A 19,945-nucleotide genomic window follows, 5' to 3' on the forward strand; every position below is an offset into this window, starting at 1 on the left:
CCCGACATTGACTGGGAAGAGGGGACTACACACTCTCAGAAGGCCCGTCTATTCATTGAAATCTTACAGGACAACTACATGTCTCAGTTGGTGGATTCTCCTACTAGAGAAAATGCAGTCCTGGATCTATTGATCACTAGTGACCCAGACCTAATCTCGGAGGTAGGAGTCCAGGACAACCTGGGCTCTAGCGATCACAGGATGATCACATTTAGTGTAAATAACAATATAACAAGGCAAGAGGGGAACATAAGAACCCTAAACTTCAGAAGGGCAAACTTTCCCAAATTGTGCTCAATAAACCCTGGGAACACTGACCACGGAGGAAAAATGGGAATGCTTTAGGAACATATTAAACTAATGCATCTTGCAGTGCATTCCTATGGGAAATACATTTAGAAGAGACAAAGCCAAACCTGGCTGGCTAAACCGTAATGTTAAACTTATTAGGGAAAATAAAATGGCCTTCAAGAAATCTAAATCAGAGGGCACAGTATCGGCTTTCGAGCAATACAAGGAGGCAAATAAGAAAAGTAAATACGAAATCAAAATGGCTAAAATCAACTTTGAGAGACAAATAGCAGAGGATAGTAAAAAGAACCCAAAAATTCTTTTAATATATCAACAGCAAAAAAACTAGGGCAGAGCATATTGCACACATAATTAGCGATGGGAGGATGGTTACAGAGGACACTGAAAAAGCAACCGTGCTGAACGCTTTTTTCTCGTCAGTCTTTACACAGGAAAAGGAGGGGTACACTGACCACGTCTATATGGTTAGTAGTAATACATAGGACTTGCCGCTATGATTAACAGAGGGTGAAATCAGGGAAAGGCTGGATAAAGTTAACACAAATAAATCACCAGGCCCGGATGGCGTACATCCGAGAGTACTCAAAGAACTTAGTAAGACTATATCTAGACCACTTTTCCTGATCTTTGCTGACAGTACCAGGGGATTGGAGGAAAGCTAACGTGTTACCGATATTCAAAAAAGGGCAGAGGCATGTCCCCGGAAATTATAGGCCTGTCAGTCTGGCATCGATAGTATGTAAACTTCTGGAGGGGATGATAAGGGACTATATCGTAGAGTTTGCGAAAGATAACCACATCATTAGCAGTAATCAGCACGGGTTTACAAATGGGCGTTCTTGTCAAACCAATCTCTTAACATTCTACGAGGAGGTGAGCTGAGAGCTAGAATAGGGGCAGACCAGTGGATGTGGTGTATCTGGATTTCGCTAAGGCGTCTGATACAGTACCCCACAAGCGCCTAATTTATAAGATAAGGTCTGCAGGCATCGACCGCACGGTCTGCTCTTGAATACGGAACTGGCTAAAAGGGCGTGTCCAAAGGGTGGTAATAAATAGCGCATACTCAGACTGGTCTGAGGTGGTAAGTGGGGTCCCTCAAGGCTCAGTCCTGGGACCAACTTTGTTCAATTTATTCATAAACAGCATTGAGGACGGGATCAGCAGTTCTATATCAGATTTTGCAGATGACACAAAATTGGGCAGGGCAATAACTGCACAGCATGAAGCAGATATCCTACAGAATGACCTGGACAAAATAACAGAGTGGGCAATGACATGGCAAATGAGGTTTAATGTGGAGAAGTGTAAGGTTTTGCACTTGGGGACTAAAAACATAAAAGCACAATACACTTTAGGGGGGGGGGGGAACCTTTGGGGGAATCAAAAATGGAGAAAGATCTGGGATTCTTGGTAGAGGATAGACTAGGCAATAGCATGCAATGTCAAGCGGCAGCTGCCAAAGCCGGCAGAATATTAACATGCATAAAGAAAGGGATGTATTCCAGAGATAAGACTATAATCCTTCCACTTTATAAAACTCTGGCCTGACCACATCTGGAATATTCTGTCCAGTTCTGGTCACCAGTCCTCAGGGGGGATGTGTTGGAGCTGGAGAGAGTCCAGAGAAGGGCAACTAAACTAATTAGGGGATTGGAGGACCTTAATAATGAAGAGCGTCTGCAATCGCTTGCTTTATTCTCCCTGGAGAAGAGACGCTTGAGAGGGGACATGATAGCAATTTATAAATATCTCATTGGTGATCTCAGAATAGAAAAAAAGCTTTTCAGTCGAAAGGATTGCTTGAGGACTCGAGGGCATACAATGCGATTTGGAGGAGAAGCGTTTTAACCTCAGGCAACGTGGGGGGTTCTTTACTGTTAGGGATACAAGATTGTGGAATTCTCTACCACAAGAGGTGGTTTCTGCGGGAAGTATAGTGGCTTTCAAAAGACTCTTAGACGTACATCTAAAGGAGAAGAACATTCAGGGGTATGAGAGATGATTATGGCCACACACACCTACACAGGTTGAACTGGATGGACTATTGTCTTTATTCAACCTCACCTACTATGTAACTTTATGTAATTGAGTTGTACGCACAATCGTCCTTCTCTGTTTCTGGAGATTTTTATTACCTTGGTTCTGAGCCCTTTTAGGTCCTACAGCTTAGCCACGTGTTTTTCTGCTCTGCCCTGTCCATGAAACTGGACTAATCTAGGCTTGAGCTTTGGTCAAGGTGCGCCTGCCACTGGAAAAGCTCCAGAAGCTTCAATCAGTGGTTTGACTGCTGCTGCTGTTCTGTCCTGGCATTGATGGCATCTGGCTTTGATGCAGTGCTGTATGCTCCGTTCTAGACAAGAGCCCTTCAGACGGAAATTCTCTCCAAGTGAGACAAGTCCCCCTGCTCCTTGGACACACTGATTTGCCTTGGTCAAAAGACCAGGACGTCGCTGCTTCGGCCTTCTGTCTTTTAGGAAGGTAAATAGTTTCTTCCTTTGTATTTATTGGTGGTCAGGACGCCTGTTCAGCTGGGGAGGGGTGCAGGAGGTGTGCTTGGCCCAGGGATGCTTGTCTTTGAGGGCACCCAGTCTAGATCCACTTGGTCAATTTCACGGCCACCAAAGTGAGATAGGCAGTGAACCTCAGGGTTCATAAATTTCAAATGTATATACCCTAGTTGTAGATTTTATAACTTTTTCACACTATCTATACACAGACAATATACACCTATTTGTTCTTTATCCTACATCATGGGACACAAAGCTGCTTCATAGTCATTAAAACAGGGTATTATGTGAATGCCTTCATGTGATTGCCAAAAATTACAGTTTCCACCCAGGCATAACCCCTCCCTGTTAGGTTTGACTTTTATTTATTTTTAAAGTGATGGTCATGTTCAAAATTATCTGGATTTAATTTTCTTCCCTTCAGTAGAGTGGTACCTGAACCTCGCACTGGATATGTCAGAGTGGCCTGTAATGTTGTAGGTGGGCACTAGACCCTGTATAAAAGGACCCTGTGCAATGATATATTGTTATACAGACTGGTAGGACTTTCTATTAAAACTGAAGGATTCCCTAATGGAGAGGAGACATCCTGTCTTGTTTTTTTAGGTAGTATCCTGTAGTTTTTTGGGTAGTTAATATTAAAAAAAAAAAAAAAAACATTAAGAGTAAGACACTGTTAACACCTGAGCGTTTTTCAGCTTGTAAAAAGCTCATCTCTGAAGTCTCAAAATGCCCAAGGAGCAAAATCCCATTCATTTCAATGGACCCTGTTCACATGAAAGTTTTGTCTCCTGAAGCAAAACGCCTGAAGCTCTTTTTTGCAGAGAATAAGTGTTTTTGTTAGATATCAATGCCTGCCTCCAAACACCTGGAAAAAATGCCTGGAAAATCCCCCCAAAAAAGCTTGAATACGATACGCTCTCCTCCTCGCTGCTCTCCTCCGAGAGATCGCTCAGGTGTGGATGGAGCCTAAGGGTGGTTTCTGAGGTGTGAGAAGCCAGTGTTCACACACAGACATTTTTATTTCTATTGGTTTACAGCTCTTTTACTGGAGAAGGTCTTGAATGTCATTTTATGTTTTTTTTTTTTTTTTCCAGTCGCCCATACACAAATAAGGTGATAACACTGTGGTATCGACCTCCAGAGCTGCTACTAGGGGAGGAAAGGTATACCCCTGCCATAGATGTGTGGAGTTGTGGGTAAGTAACATTTGTGCCAATGTTCCCAGCGAAGAGGTAATGTGAGTTTTTTAAAGTTTGCTGTTGTTTTTCTTTTTTCACTGTGAGTATCTAGGCTAGAAATTAATTAAATATTTATAATTAATGCTTTAGGGCATTTCGGCATGGCCGTAATAAAATTTATTTTTACAACATCTTCCTAGCTGAAAACACATGAAATGGTCATAAAGTTCTTGCATTTAAATGCATTCTGTGTTTAGACACAAAGAAGGAAACTCCCATTTCTGAAACATTTAACTGCGTATGCAGGTCTATTAAACTGCGTTCAACAACAAGGAAATTCCAGCAATTACTTTGTTTTTGGAGGTCTTGTGCATGGGCTCCTATACTTTAGCTTATTGACGGACACAGCGCCTGATCTTCTTAACCATTGAGTTATACTTCCCCCTACAGGAGTAGGACTCTAGGCAGAAATAAAAAGTCTTGCTATGCATATGGTCAGTCCCGTGGGGTGTACTCCCCCTATCTGCTATAGGTACTCAGTTTATTTCTGCGTAGTCAGGAGTAAGGACCTACTTCCTTGCTGGGATCTCTGGTCCTGGCAATTTTTTCTTTTTAGATCGAACTTTTTTTCTCCTGTATTTTTTCCTGTGATATCTACAATCAACTGCTGGAGTGGGCGACGGGCTGGTTAATCTAGATCCAGTGGTCACCCCAGTTTGGCCAGCGAGTGCATGCTGACCTCAGCTCCGCGCTAGGTTGGCCGCACATCTCCCCACCGGACAGGGCCTGGCCTACGATTTAAACACCTCGCGAGGTTGCATACGATCGGGTCCCGGCCCGAGTCGCAGCGTTCCTCCTGGCTGACAGCCCCCCATTTCGATGGAGAGGAGGTTCTGTCTGGAGCGGTGCCTGCCTGGTTCCTGGTATGGTAGGAAAAAGATGATTGGGCGCTTGTGCTTGGAGGTAGGCCCCCTATTCAAGAGTCTTGATGGGAGAAGGCAATCGGGCCATAAATCGGACTTCTGCGATGCAGTATAACATTATGCTGATACCCAGGGCAGCTCTAACAGGTAAAGCGAAATCCCGCTGGCGATAAAAGAAGACATAGGCGCCGCTGAGTGTGGCAAAGTGGTTTTATTGTACACAGATATCATAAATTCCCATGTAATCACATGAAAGCCGGTGCGTGTCCTCCGGGCACTTCCTGATGTGTAGCGCTTCCCTCTTCTGGCTGGCCAGCAGCCGGGAGATGACTCGGCAGGGGAAAGACCAATGGAAGGAACAGGATGGAACTGAGGCAGCGGTGAACCGCACGGACGTGATGACGTAACTCGTTTCGAAACATGCGCACAACGCTCCTTCTTTAGACCTTAAAGATGGAGGATGCAGCTAAAGCTGCGGCGGAGGCTCAGGTTCCTTTTGGCATTTACAAAGCCATCCAGAGTGGAAAAGGAGTTTCTTTCCCCTCCTATTTTGAAAGAATTTTCACTAAATAGTTGGGACGACCAAAGCGTCTCTTTGGGGTCCCTAAGCAATTTTGCTAGGCGATAACCTTATGAGGAGTCCTTTCTTAAGGAGTGGTGGACTCTCCGGTTTTCAGATTGAACAAGGCAACCATGATTCTGGTTGAAGAGTCTCCGGCCTTTATGGACCGGCTGATAGGAAGGCAAAGGCTGTGGCCCGCAATATGTACACCCTGGCTGGTTCGGCACTGAGGCTGATATTCACCATTGCCCTGGTGTCGCAGACTCTGACCGAATAGGCTAGGCTTTTGTGCCTCAACCTGGAGGGAGGAGTAGCTCCCCCCTGCCTTTGCTTAGCTGGTGGACCAGCTGGTCCAGGGGCTGAAGTTTATCTGTGATGACTCTTTGGATGCAGCTCCACTAGTGGCTCTGCTCTCTGTTTCGGCAGTGGTTCTTCGGCGTGTCTTTTGGCTCAAATGCTGGTCTGCAGACCAGACTTCTAAAAAGGCCTTGACTGATCTACCCTTTCAAGGGTATCGCCTGTTTGGAGCTGCCCTGGAAGACATCATTAAATGTCTCACAGGGAGAAGAATAACTTTATTCCACAGGCTAATAAGAGCAAGGAACCTCGTCATAGACATAGACCCTCCTTCACCGCTCATAAGCTTTTTTTTTTTTATTCTTACCTCGGGGTCGACTGACCATGGATCGGAGCCCTTCAGGGCCTCCTCTGGAGGATCCAAGCGAACCTTGGTCTGGCAAGTCAAGAGCGGGCTTCTCCAGACCCGCAGACAAGGCACCCTCAGTATGAAAGTGCGCCCTCGACTGTATCTGGGGTGTGAGGGACGTCTTTGCTTGTTCCCTTACCCGTGGACTCCCCTGGTACAAGTCAGGTGGGTCTACGAGGTACAGTAAAACCTTGGTTTGAGAGTAACTTGGTTTAAGAGCGCTTTGCAAGACAAGCAAAATTGTCAAATAAATTTTGACTTGATATACAAGCGATGTCTTGATATACAAGTAACCTCAAGCCACAGCTGAGTATAAAAGAGAAGAGAGGCGCCTCTAAGTGTAGCAATATGGTTAAATTTAATGAAGGTACAACATTTAGCAACTCACATGGTTGATGATTGGAACAGGCACATCTAAGAATGCAGGCATCCAGGCTAAAGCTGTCCACATAAACCATCCTCTGCACCGCCATCTATGTCATCCCTTCCATGCTGCCCCTCGCTTTCAGATCGCTTTACTGCAGGGTGGTCTTGTCAGTCAGGATTACAGACTGGCAGCCGGCGGTGCAGAAGATAGTCTTTCTGGACAGCTTTACCCCGGATGCCTGCATACTTAGATGTGTCTGTTTTATTCATCAACCATGTGAGTTGCTAAAGGTTGTACCTTCATTAAATGTAACCATATTGCTACACTTAGAGGCGCCTCTCTTCTCTTTGATACTCTGAAGCTCCTGCTGCATTTTGCTTCTAATCCCCTTGTGTAAGCGGCTATTTGTGGATGGACATTTTATGTTTATATAACCTCTCGCAATGCTATAATCTTTTTATATGGACTATAAACTGAAGGATTTATGAATGAATGGTTGTGGAACAAATCATCTGAGTTTCCATGATTTCTTATGGGGAAATTCGCTTTGATATGAGTGCTTTGGATTACAAGCATGTTTCCGGAACGAATTATGCTCGCAATCCAAGGTTTTACTGTAATTTGGTCCAGCTACAAGATCGAGTTTTGTTCTTACCCTCGGGTAAGTTTCTTCCTTCCAACATGCGACCGGTCCGCTTACAGGCTTTTTTTGGGGTGGTGCAATACCTTTTACTTTAAAGGGTGATGCTCCCGGTTCCGACTGCAAAATGTTTTCAGAGGTTTTACTCAAACTTGTTAACAGTCCCAAGGCAAGGTGCGTCCAATTCTGAACCTCAAGGCACTGAATTGCTTTGTGCGTGTACAGAACTTAAGAATGGAATCTATTCGGATGGTGGTGGCATCCCTGCGTCAGGGGGATTTTTCTTGCCTCTGTCGACCTCAAGGATGCTAACCTTCACATTCCAGTATGTCGGTCTCCAGCGCTCCCTCTGCTTTGTCGTGGGAGAGGAGCCTGATCAGTTTGTGGCGTTGCCTTTTGGTCTCGCTTCTGCTCCTCGGGTCTTCACGAAAGTGTTGGCCCCGGTGCTAGCATGGTTATGCCAATGGGGATCACGGTACTGGGCTACTTGGACAAACTATTTCTGCGAGCGTAGTCTCCTGCTCTGGTGGAAAACCTGGACATCACCATACGAGCTTGAGGGTGTTGGGTTTGATTCCGAATTTTCGGAAATCTGCACTGGTTCCGTCCACAAAGCTGGACTATCTGGGTCTGACTCTGCACTCAGCCTTAGCCAGAGTGCTTCTTCCTCTGGGCAAACTGCAGGCTGTAATTCCTCTCCTGCTATCCAAGAGATGGTAATCCCTCCGTACTTGAATGCAGGTGCTAGGCCTAAAGGTGTCTACATTCGAGGCGGTCCTGTTTGCACAGTTCCATACGAGGTCCCTGCAAGGGAGATTCTGGCCAAATGGGACAAGAATCCGCAGTCTCTGGACAATCATATCTGGCTGAGCTGGGGAATGAAACCGTGTCTGATATGGTGGCTTCATTCTTCAGCACTTTGGCTGGGCAAATCCTTCCTCCCTTTGTATTGGACCGTTGTCACCACAGATGGCCAGCCTGTCCGGCTTGGGAGGTGTCCTCAGCAAAATTTCTGCTCAGGGGGTCTCGACACTGGAAGAGTCCAGACTACCGATCAATGTTTTGGTACTCCGAGCAATCAGACACTGCCTGGAACATTGGACGGATTGTCTTTAGGTACGTCCAGTGCGCATTCAATCGGACAATGCCACGGCTGTGGCTTATGTCAATCACCAGGGGGGCACAAGAAGTGTCCTGGCCGCTCTGGAGGTAGCCGGCATTCTAAGGTGCGTTCCAGCCCTCTCCACCGTACACATTCCCAGGGTGTTGTTCCTTCCTCAGGTTGTGTATGATTTTCATTTGAACAAAGACATTTTGTTGCCTTCCTTGTGTCCCAGGCCATAGCATACAAAGGAAATTGCTTTGCATGCCTTGGGTGTGGTCTGGGCGATTAGGGGGTGTACCGGACAGCTACGGAGTCTTTCAGGAAATCAGACTCCATATTTGTGCTTATGGATGGGCCTCGGAAAGGGTTGTCTGCTTCCTCTGCTACCATATCCAGATAGATCAGACAGACGGTGATTCAGGCCTATTCCATCAAGGGTCGGGTTCCCCATTTCCCTGTCAAGGCACACTCTACTTGGGCGCTCAGTGCCTTCTGTGGCCTTCCGTCATCAGGCGTCCGTGACCGCGTCAGTTTGCAAGGTGGCCACCTGGTCGTCGGTGCACACTCTCACAAAGTTCTAAAAGTGGTGTGTTGGCAGTAGCGGATGCTACTCTTGGCCGCAAGGTTTTACAGGCTACTATTAAGAGGAACTGATCCTCTTTTGAGGGTGTATTTTTATTTTATTTTTTTCAGGTGAGCTCCTGTGGTTTTGGTTGAGTTCCTGTTTACCTGGTTGGCTATAGTTAGCCTTGGGAATTTCTTTTTCGCTGTTCCCACCCCTCATGTTTAACACTTTAGGATGTCCCAATGGTTTAGAAGATCAGGAGCTGTGTCCGTCTGAACGAAAGAGAAAATGGGATTTTTGACTTACCGTAAAATTAATTTGTCTGATGTTAGTTAATGGACACCGCACCCACCCCTCTGGAGTTGTAATTCTTCTGACACTGCTTGTAACAAAACTGAGTAACTGTAGCAGAGAGAGGGAGTATATCCCCTGGGTCTGCCCATAGGTGCAGCCAGACTTTTTTTTTTTTTTTTTTGCCTAGTGTCCTACTCCTGTAGGGGGCAGTATAACCCCAAGCGTTATGAAGATCAGGAGTTTAAAAAAAAAAACACAACAATGCAATTTTTTTTTTTTTGTTTACTTACAGAAAAGTGTACCTGAGTTTAGCTTTGCATCAGCAACTTGGCTCACAGATTAGAAAATTAAACACAAGAACCTAAACAGACTTTGCGGTTTCCCAATGTACTGATAAGGATCAGTCTGGTTTGGTGACTTTTCAATTTGCGGTTTCATTGTCCAGTTATGTACAGGGAGGTGACACCACTGTATTCCTTAACCACTTCTGGGCCAAGCTTATTTGTGAAACTTGTTGTTTACAAGTTAAATTCAATATTTTTTTGCTAGAAAGTTACTTGGGACCCCCAAGCATTATATACATTTTTTTTTTGGGCAGAGACCCTAGAGAATAAAATAGAGATCCGTGCAATACTTTGTCACTCAGTATTTGCGCAGCGGTCTTTCAAACACAATATTTTGGGAAAAAATGCACTTTAAAAAAAAAAAAAAACAGTAAAGTTATCCCAATTGGTTTCTATATTATTAAAGATAATGTTACGCCGAGTAAATTGATACCTAACATGTCATGCTTCAAAATTGCACACACTCGTGAAATGGCAACAAACATTGAAACTTAAAAATGTCCATAGACGGCGCTTTAAAATTTTCTACAGGTTACCAGTTTAGTGTTATAGGAGGTCTAGTGCTAAAATGTTACTCTCACTCTAATGATCGTGGCGATACCTCACATGTTTGGTTTGAACACCGTTTACTTATGTTGGAGCGACTTACGTATGCGTACACGTCTGCGCGCTAGTTCGGAGGGGCGCTTACATTTTTTTTTTATTATTTATTTTACTTTTTATTTTTACACTGTCCCTTTTAAAAAATGTTTTAACTTTTATTTATATTACAAGGAATGTTAAACATAAAAAAAAGCAGGACAGGTCCTCTTTAATGTGAGATCTGGGGTCAAAAAAGCCATTTTGCCCCCACTCGACTTCCTGCCTAGGACCTGAAATGACCGGATCGTTTTTCCCACTACTGACGGCTCCAGTAAGGCGGGAAAACGATGGGAGGGGGGTGGGCACCTCTTCCACCACCCATAAAAATGATACTGCGGCGAATCCGCTGCTGGGACCACTTTTATGTAAAAGCGGATCCCCGGCCGTGTAGGAAAATGTTGAGGTTATGGCAGTTATCTCCTGCCATAATTCTGGTATTTAAGGTCAAATTAGCGCTGTAAATACACCGTGGGCCGTCTGTGGAAGTGGTCAAAGTGGTATTAAACCCAAAAATTAACATTTTATTATATTGCAGCTTATCATATGATGGCTGTACCTTTTTTTTTTTTAAGACTTCTACTTTCATCTGGTTATCCAGCCAGTAAGTCAGTTTTTTAAAAGAAGCTGCTGCTCTTCATCAGAATGTATCAGTTACAGAGATGAGACAAACCATTTAACTCAAGCAGTGGTACTTACAATAACCCGCTTTAATTTATTTATGCAAAACCTTTATCGCCTAATTGCCTAATTCCCGGATTATGGCAGCAGGTAGTGGCCATAAACCCAGTATCTTTATTTACAGCAGGCAGCCGAATTTCTGATAAAAGTGGTCCCTGCTGCAGATTCGCTACGGGATCACTTTTATAAGCCGCAGGAGAGGTGCCCCCACCGCTACTTCCCACACTTAGCTGGACCTGTTGGTAACCCGGTAACTGATCCGGTGCGGCCGATGGCTAGGCAGGAAGCAGAGTGTGAGGGTAAGAGAGCCCTCACTCGACTCTATGTCCTCGGAGGACTGGAGCGATGTCTGACGTCACTTCCGCCTCTTGGCCATAAAAAAGGGATTTTCTCTCTTGTTCATTGACTGACACAGCTCCTGATCTTCTTAACCTATGGGCAGTCCAAGGGGGTATATTCCCTCTCTGCTATAGGTACTCAGTTTTTTTTTTAAGGACCTAGTTCCTTGCTAGGATCTCTGGTCCTGGCAATTTTCCATAAATTTTTTTCTCTTGTTTTTTTCCTGTGAGATCTACAGTCAACTGCAGGACTTGGTGATGGGCTGGATAATCTAGATCCAGTGGTCACCCCAGTCTGGCCAGCGAGCATGCGCAGACTTTAGCTCCGGGTTAGGTCGGCCACAACATAGACCCACCGGACAGCCTGTGCTGTTTTCTGAGGCCTGGGTGTCCCCGGGAGCCTAGAGGTGCCGCCCGGGGCCGCCATTTTCTTGTAGCCTGTGTGCTTCATGCACTGGAGCCATGTTTGTGTAGTCTGGCGGCCATTTTGCGGTGGTTTGCCATTGAAAATTGCAGGGCCATGACAGTGGAGGCCCCTGGGCGGCAATTTCGGTGGTGGGAGCCCCTCGTCATCCCCTGGTGCTGACTCCTGTATCCTTTCACTTCTTGATCGCTGCACGTGCATTGAAGATTATCCTGGTGGCTGCAGATGCCTTTTTCTGCTGGGTGGTGAGTCTGGTGAGGTGCTCTCCATCTCTGCTGAGGATCGATTGGTGCTCTGTTACTGGCGACCGGGTGGTGCTGCCGCCGGAGTGGTGGGGGTGTCCCTTAGCAGTGTTTAACACTTTTTTGTGGGGTCCCCCTATTGACTCATGGATTCCTTGGAGCTCATTTCCCCACCTGATCACCTCTGAGGGCTGCAGGGCCCTCCTGGTCTCAACCATCCATTGATGCACTGACGGCGGTCCTGGAGTCCTTTGTGTCTCGGGTGGAGGGGGTTTTTGGGCAACGGGCTAGCAAAAAGCACCTCCTGCCTCATCTGTCTTCTCAGATCCATATATGATTTGGCCTCATGGACGTGGGTCTCACTACTCTGGGTCTGCGACCACACTCCCTGAGTTCTCAGATAGTGAGGATGATTCCTCCACTTCTGTGGCCGCGCATGAAAAGGCGCTGGTGGATGCAGTGATTGTATCTGTGCCTGAGACCTAAAAGGTGGAGGACGCAGCTGAAGCTGCGACAGAGGCGTCAGTTCTCTTTGGCAATCACAAGCCATCCACAGCGGCAAAGGTGTTTCCTTTCCCCTCCTATTTTGACATTTGTGTATGTATGAATGTGAGTTGGGGACCTTAGATTGTACGCTCCTTGAGGGCAGGGACTGAAGTGAATGTGTAATGTATATGTAAATCACTAAACAAGTACCTGAAATAAATAGAGTGGGAACGACCAAAACGTCCCTTTGTGGTCCCTAAGCGATTTGCTATGCGGTACCCCTATGAGGAGTCTAATCCTAAAAAGTGGACTGTTCCACCGATGGTTGACCCTCTGGTTTCCAGATTGAATAAGGCAACCATGATTCCGGTTGAAGAGTCTCTGACCTTTAAGGACCTGAGTGACAGGAAGGCGGAGGCTGTGGTCTTCAATATGTATGCTCTGGCTGGTTTGGCACTGAGGCCAGTATTCACCATTACCCTGGTGTTGCAAACTTTGACAGAGTGGGCTAAGTTTTTACGCCGTGACCTGGAGTGGGAGCAGCTTCCTCCTGCCTTTGCTGAGCTGGCGGACTAGTTGGTCTAGAGGCTGCAGTTTTTCTGTGATGCTGCTCCCCTAGTTGCTATGCTCTCTGTTTCGGCAGTGGTCCTTCGGAGTATTTTTTGGCTCAACTGCTGGTCTGCGGACCAGACTTCTAAAAAGGCCTTGACTGATCTTCTTTTTTTAAGGAGATCACCTGTTTGGAGCTTCCCTGGACGACATCATTAAGGGTTTTCCCGTGGGGCAAGAGTTCCTTTCTTCCGCAGGCTAGTAAGGGCATGAACCCTCGTAGTTGTGGGCCATCTTTCTCTGCTCATAACAAGTTTTTTTGTCCCTCATGGGCGACTGACGAGGGATCAAAGCCTTTCAGGGCATCCTCTGGTGGATCAAAGCTAACTTGGTCTGGCAAGTTGAGAGCGGCTTCTCCAGTCCTGTGGACAATGCTCCTACAGCGTGAAGGTGCGCCCTCACCCGTATTTGGGGTGGGGGGATGACTTCCCTGGTTTCCGGACCCGTAGACTTCCCTGGTACAAGACAAGTGGGTCCACAAAGTCATACGGTCCGGCTACAAGATCGAGTTTCGGTCTTACCCATCAGAAAGGTTCTTTCCTTTCAACTTGTGCCTGTTCCCGGACCGCTTACAGGGTCTTTTTGGGGCGATGAAAGACCTGTTACATCAAGGGGGGATGGTCCAGGTTCCCACTTTTGAAACGTTTTCGGGGTTTTCACTCAAACCGGTTTACAGTTCCCAGGAAGGAAGGCAGGGTGCATCCAATCCTGGACCTCAGGAGAATCAGGAGCTGTGTTCGTCAATGAACAAACGAGCAAATGGGATTTTTAACTTAACGTACAATCCATTTATCTGATGTTCATTGATGGACACAACACGACACTGCTTGTAACAAAACTAAATGCCTATAGCGGAGAGTGGGTCGCGCCGTGCGTTCCGGAGCTGACGCGCTTCGTCTCTTCCTGTGACGTTTTTAAAGGTAGGAAGGCTCTACGCTAGAGTATTTGTGGTAGATGCCGCCCATCACTCCGCCTTGCTAATTAAGAATGATGATACAAGAGTGTCCCCACACAATGAATTGAGTATCCATATCGTTCACCTATATCGGCTGCAATTTTACAAGATAAAAACTTGCTATTTTCATTATTATAATATGCATTAAAAACATATTACGTAGAAAACGGTTTTATACATAATCAAGGCATCATAATTCCATAAATGGTAAAAACAAGTTGATAAATTAAAAATAATCTTATCTCTTGATGTATATATTAATAAAAACAATGACATTATTGATAATAATTAAAAATCAAAAATTAAGAATAGAATTAACTCAAACATTCGTGAATATTATGTGAGCCCTGTACATTCTGAGGTGTTATGTACTTAGGGGTAATGAAAAGGTGTTGTATACAAGAAAAAATATATACAGTGCCTTGTGAAAGTATTCGGCCCCCTTGAACTTTTTGACCTTTTGCCACATTTCAGGCTTCAAACATAAAGATATAAAACTGTAATTTTTTGTGAAGAATCAACAAGTGGGACACAATCATGAAGTGGAACAAAATTTATTGGACATTTCAAACTTTGTTAACAAATAAAAAACTGAAAAATTGGGCGTGCAAAATTATTCAGCCCCTTTTACTTTCAGTGCAGCAAACTCTCTCCAGAAGTTCAGTGAGGATCTCTGAATGATCCAATGTTGACCTAAATGACTGATGATAAATAGAATCCACCTGTGTGTAATCAAGTCTGTATAAATGCACCTGCACTGTGATAGTCTCAGAGGTCCGTTTAAAGCGCAGAGAGCATCATGAAGAACAAGGAACACACCAGGCAGGTCCGAGATACTGTTGTGGACAAGTTTAAAGCCGGATTTGGATACAAAAAGATTTCGCAAGCTTTAAACATCCCAAGGAGCACTGTGCAAGCGAATAATATTGAAATGGAAGGAGTATCAGACCACTGCAAATCTACGAAGACCTGGCCGTCCCTCTAAACTTTCAGCTCATACAAGGAGAAGACTGATCAGAGATGCAGCCAAGAGGCCCATGATCACTCTGAATGACCTGCAGAGATCTACAGCTGAGGTGGGAGACTCTGTCCATAGGACAACAATCAGTCGTATACTGCACAAATCTGGCCTTTATGGAAGAGTGGCAAGAAGAAAGCCTGTATACAACACCTTTTCATAACCCTGAAGTACATAACACCTCAGAATGTACAGGGTTCACATAATATAATATTCATTAATGTTTTTTAAGTAAGTTAATTGTATTCTTAATTTTTTATTTTTAATTATCAATAATGTCATTGTTTTTATTAATATATATACACCAAGAGATAAGTTTAAATTTATCAACTTGTTTTTACCATTTATGGAATTATGATGCCTTGATTATGTATAAACAGTTTTTTACGTAATATGTTTTTAATGCATATTAAGATGGTGAAAATAGCAAGTTTTTATCATGTAAAATTGCAATCGATATAGGTGAACGATACTGATACTCAATTCATTGTGCGGGGACACTTGTATCGTCATTCTTTATTAGCAAGGCGGAGTGAGGTGCGGCGTCTACCACATAAATACGCTCCTAGCGTAGTGCCTTCCTACCTTTGAAAAAGTCACAGGAAGTGACGAAACGCGCCATCTTTGGAACGCATGGCGTGACGTCGGCACGCAGTTTTGGAACGCAAGCCGGAACTCTCCGCTCGCCACTCTGCAGTAAACACTGAGCACTGGCACTGATACCTAAAACTTCCTTGTTTTTATCCTTTAACCCATGGGTGGGAAATAAACCTTTTTAAAACTTTATTACACTATTGGAGTATGCGATGCTAACCTGGACGTTCTTCCGCTCGTGGCCAGAACGTCCGTAATAAGTGTGCTCATTAGACGTGCGATCTGGCTAAAGTCTTGGTCGGCCAACCAGGCTTCTAAGAAGCTTTTGGCAGATCTTCCCTTTCAGGGTGATCGCCTTATTGGTTCCTCCTTGGATGACTTGATCAAGACGGTCACTGGGGGAAAGAGCACACTCCTTCCTCACTCAACTAAGGGTAAGTCTCCCTCGCGTAAGCGAGGTCCTTACTTTACAACCCAGAAGGGTCTTTCTCGTGTGACCGTGTCGCAGAAAACCAAACCGAATTCGGGCGGGAAAGGATCCGGGAAACGGTGCGCTGGTAAGTCGAAATCCTCTGCCCCCAGCACCTTCAAGCAGACCCCTTCTGCCTGAAGGGGCACCCCCACCCACTTCAGGGGTGGGGGGGACGTCTCAGTTTCTTCCCAGATCCTTGGACCTCACTGTTGCACAACAGGTGGGTCCACAAGGTAGTTCAGTCCGGGCACAAGTTAGTTTCGTTACCGTCCACCAGACAGGTTTTTTTCCCTCCAATCTTCAGCTGTCCCCAGGCCGCCTTGCGGGGCTGCAGGAAGCGATTCGGGATTTGCTGTCACAAGGCGTGATTGTACCTGTTCCTCATCAGGAACGCTTTTGAGGGTTCTATTCTAACCTGTTTACCGTTCCACGGAAGGAGGGCAAATTGGGTCTAATCTTGGACCTCAAAACTCTGAACCGCTTTGTGCGTGTCCAGAAATTTTGCATGGAGTCCCTGCGGTCAGTGGTGGTGTTCTTTCATCAGGGGGACCTGCTGGCCTCGATCGATATCAAGGATGCCTATCTCCATGTCACTATTTTCCAGGGTCATCGATTCCTCCGCTTCGCGGTAGGCAAGTACCGTTTTCAATTTGTGTCATTACAGTTTGGTCTCACCTCTGCTCCCACGGTCTTCACGGTGTTGGGCCCTATCCTGGCTCTTCTATGTCAGAGAGGAATAGCGATTCTGGGGTACCTGGACAATCTTTTTCTCTGAGCGGACTCGTCTGTTGCACACTCTGAAGCAGTTTGGTTGGAATCTCAACCTTCAGAAATCTGCCCTGGTTCCGACAACCAGACTGGAGTATCTAGGAATGATCCTAGATTCAGCTTCGGCAAAGGTATTTCTACCTCCTGTGAAGTTACAGAAGTTAAGGGAAGTGATTCTGTTGCTGCTTGGCTGCGATATAGTGTCTCTCAGGTCATCTATGCAGGTGCTGGACCTGATGGTGTTCTCCTTCGAGGCCATACCATATGTTCAGGCCCACACAAGACTTTTGCATCAGGAGATTCTATTCAAATGGGATAAGGATCCTCCATCCCTGGACAGTCTGTTTCATTTGAGTCGGAGATACAAGGACTCTGAATTGGTGGCTCAGCTCTCCGAATATTCTCCACGGGAAATCCTTCCTTCCAGTATCCTGGATGGTGGTGACGACAGATGCCTGTGACCGGTTGGGGGGGGGGGGGGGAGTGCTGGGCACCCTAAATGTTCAAGGGACCTGAAAGTTGGAAGAGTCCAAGCTCCCGATAAATGTTCTGGAACTGAGAGCAATCAAGTTGAGCCTTTTCCACTGGACGGACAATCTCAAGGGGTGTTCTCTCCGAGTCCAGTCCGACAAGGTCACGGCCGTGGCATATGTCAATAATCAAGGGGGCACCAGGATTGCCCTGCCCCAGCCCTATCCGCCGTGTACATTCCCGGCGTAGACAATTGGCAGGCGGGCTACCTGAGTCGTCAAACCCTGGATCAGGGAGAGTGGTCCACCAGCTGTGTCTCCGGTGGGAGACCTGGGATCTGGACCTGTTTGCCTCTAGACAAAATGGGAAAATTTGTAAGTTTGTGGCTCGCTCCCGAGATTCTCTGGCCGATGCAGTAGATGCCCTGGTGGCTCCCTGGAGCCAGTACAGGCTAATTTATGCGTTTGCTCTGCTGAAACTTTTATCTCGCCTGCTATGCAGGGTCAAGTTGGAGGGGATTCCGGAAATTCTGGTGGTTCCAGATTAGCCTGGAGATCCTGGTACGCCGACGTGATTCGGCTGAAGGTCACAGGTCCGTGGACACTTCCTCTGCGGTAAGATCTTTTATCTCAGGGTCCGATCTTCCATCCTGCTTTACAGTCGCAAGGTGTTAAAGGACAGGGGTCTGTCCGATTCTGTTATCCCTACCTTACTCAAGGCTAGGAAGTCCACTTCTCAGAAGATTTATCATCGTATGTGGAAAGCGTACATTGCTTGGTGCGAATCGATGAAGCTGCATCCTAGATCCTTTGCTATCAGCAGGATCCTTACCTTTCTACAGAAAGTTGTTGACCGACGTTTGGAGGTGGGCACTCTTTGTGTCAGATCTCGGCCTTGGCTGTGTACTTTCAACGCCCTTTGGCTACGCACTCTTTGATTTGTACGTTTCCTCAGAGAGTTCGCCATTTGACTCCCCCCAGGATGTCTCCGTTACCTCCTTGGGACCTTAATTTGGTTCTATCAGCTCTTCAGAAATCTCCTTTCGAGAACATAAGACACATTTCCTTGCTCGCCTTGTCGCAGAAAGTTGCCTTTTTGGTGGCTATCACCTCTGCACGCAGGGTTTTAAACTAGCGGCGCTATCTTGCTGCTCTCCTTATCTGGTAATACACAGGGATAAGGTAGTGTTACGGCCTAATCCATCGTTTCTTCCTAAGGTGGTTTCAGACTTCCATCTGAACGAAGACATAGTGCTTCCGTCACTCTGTCCGAAACCTTCACATCCTAAGGAAATTGCCTTGCATTGCTTGGATGTGGTTTGGGCGATACGGGTGTATCTGGAGACTACTGAGTCCTTTCGTAAGTCGGACTCCGTTTGTGAATACGGATGGACCCCGTAAGGGTCAGGCTGTGTCTGCGGCGACCATCTCTCGATTGATCAGACAGACGGTGGTGAAGGCGTATTCTCTTAAGGGCAAGGTTCCTCCTTTCCTTGTCACAGCTCGTTCTACACGGGCGTTGAGTGCCTCTTGGGCTTTCCGCCACCAGGCGTCAGTGATGCAGGTTTGCATGGCGGCCACTTGGTCGTCTCTACATACGTTCACCAAGTTTTACAGTGACATTACTACAATAATCTGGCTAAAAATATTCACTGTTACTGTAATGACACTGGCAGGGAAGGGGTTATCCCAGGGGTGCTCAAAGGGTTAAGTTTGAGCTTAGGGGAGTGTTTTCTATCGGTATGGGGTAGGGACATATGAAATGAACACAGACCTGTGATCCTATATATGAGGATCACAAGAGCTCTGTGATCATTCCAGAGAGAACAACAGTCGGCTGTGTTTACAACAGCTGACCGTCCTTTTCTCCCAGCGGGGAGCGATCGCGGGTGCTTGGCGGCAATCGGTGCCCCTGGTCCCGTGGATCGGCATCCCTGCTGCATAGTGGGGGCAGACGCACGCTCGCCCTCAGTGCTCCCACGAACCGCCGTATACGTACAGCGATTCATGCAGCCTAGCCAGCCTGCCTCAGTAATTATGTGGCGGGCGTTCGGCAAGTGGTTAAAGTGTATTGTTCCCAAAAAATTGCGTTTTAAAAACTGCTATGCAAATACTTTGTAACATAAAATATATATTGTTTGGGGGTTCTAAGTGATTTTCTAGGAAAAAATACAAATTTCCACTTGTAAACAACAAATGTCAAAAAGACCAGGGTCAGGAAGTGGGTAAATCTGATAGCCCATTTAACACTCCCCTCCCTCTAGACTGACAATACTACTGTCCAAAGGCGCTCCGTGTGCTCATTCATCCAGAGTGGGGGCACTCAAATACAGGAGGTGTTACTGGACAGATCACAAGGTAAAAACAGAGGGAAAAAAAGCCTAAGAAAAGAAACCTAATGCAGCAATCACATCTGATTGGTAAGCTGCACCTATTTTTAAAACCTATTTTTGGTACCCCAACGTAATATTTTGTAGCATGTTTTATAATTCTGTAACTGCAATCATGCTTTCTATAGCTCTGATTAAGACTTGTACACTTTTTAATTAGCAATTTGTTGCAGCTTTATAGAGCAAACTGCTAGTTGCTATAGATTTGATGGGTTACTGCTCCCGGCTGTGAGTGTTGACTCTTTTCATCCTCTGATGGCTTCCGATGTGGACGTAAAGCAAGCCACTTCAGAACAGACCAGTAAATTGCTAATAAGACTGAGGTTTATAAGACTGAGCATTATGTTTTA

The 19,945-nt window shown here is 45.9% G+C and overlaps 1 protein-coding gene across 1 annotated transcript in view; it reads left to right on the top strand.

Moving 5' to 3' along the window:
* Window positions 1-19,945, top strand: part of CDK12 (cyclin dependent kinase 12) — a 265,108-nt gene that overhangs the window by 82,648 nt on the left and 162,515 nt on the right. The window contains exon 8 of the mRNA XM_082271762.1: window positions 3,920-4,021. Within this exon, the coding sequence (XP_082127888.1) occupies window positions 3,920-4,021 (102 nt within the window). The remainder of the gene's footprint in view (window positions 1-3,919; window positions 4,022-19,945) is intronic.

This window comes from Pelophylax lessonae (assembly GCF_965119305.1).
Source record: "Pelophylax lessonae genome assembly, chromosome: 11".
Lineage (NCBI taxonomy): Eukaryota > Metazoa > Chordata > Amphibia > Anura > Ranidae > Pelophylax > Pelophylax lessonae.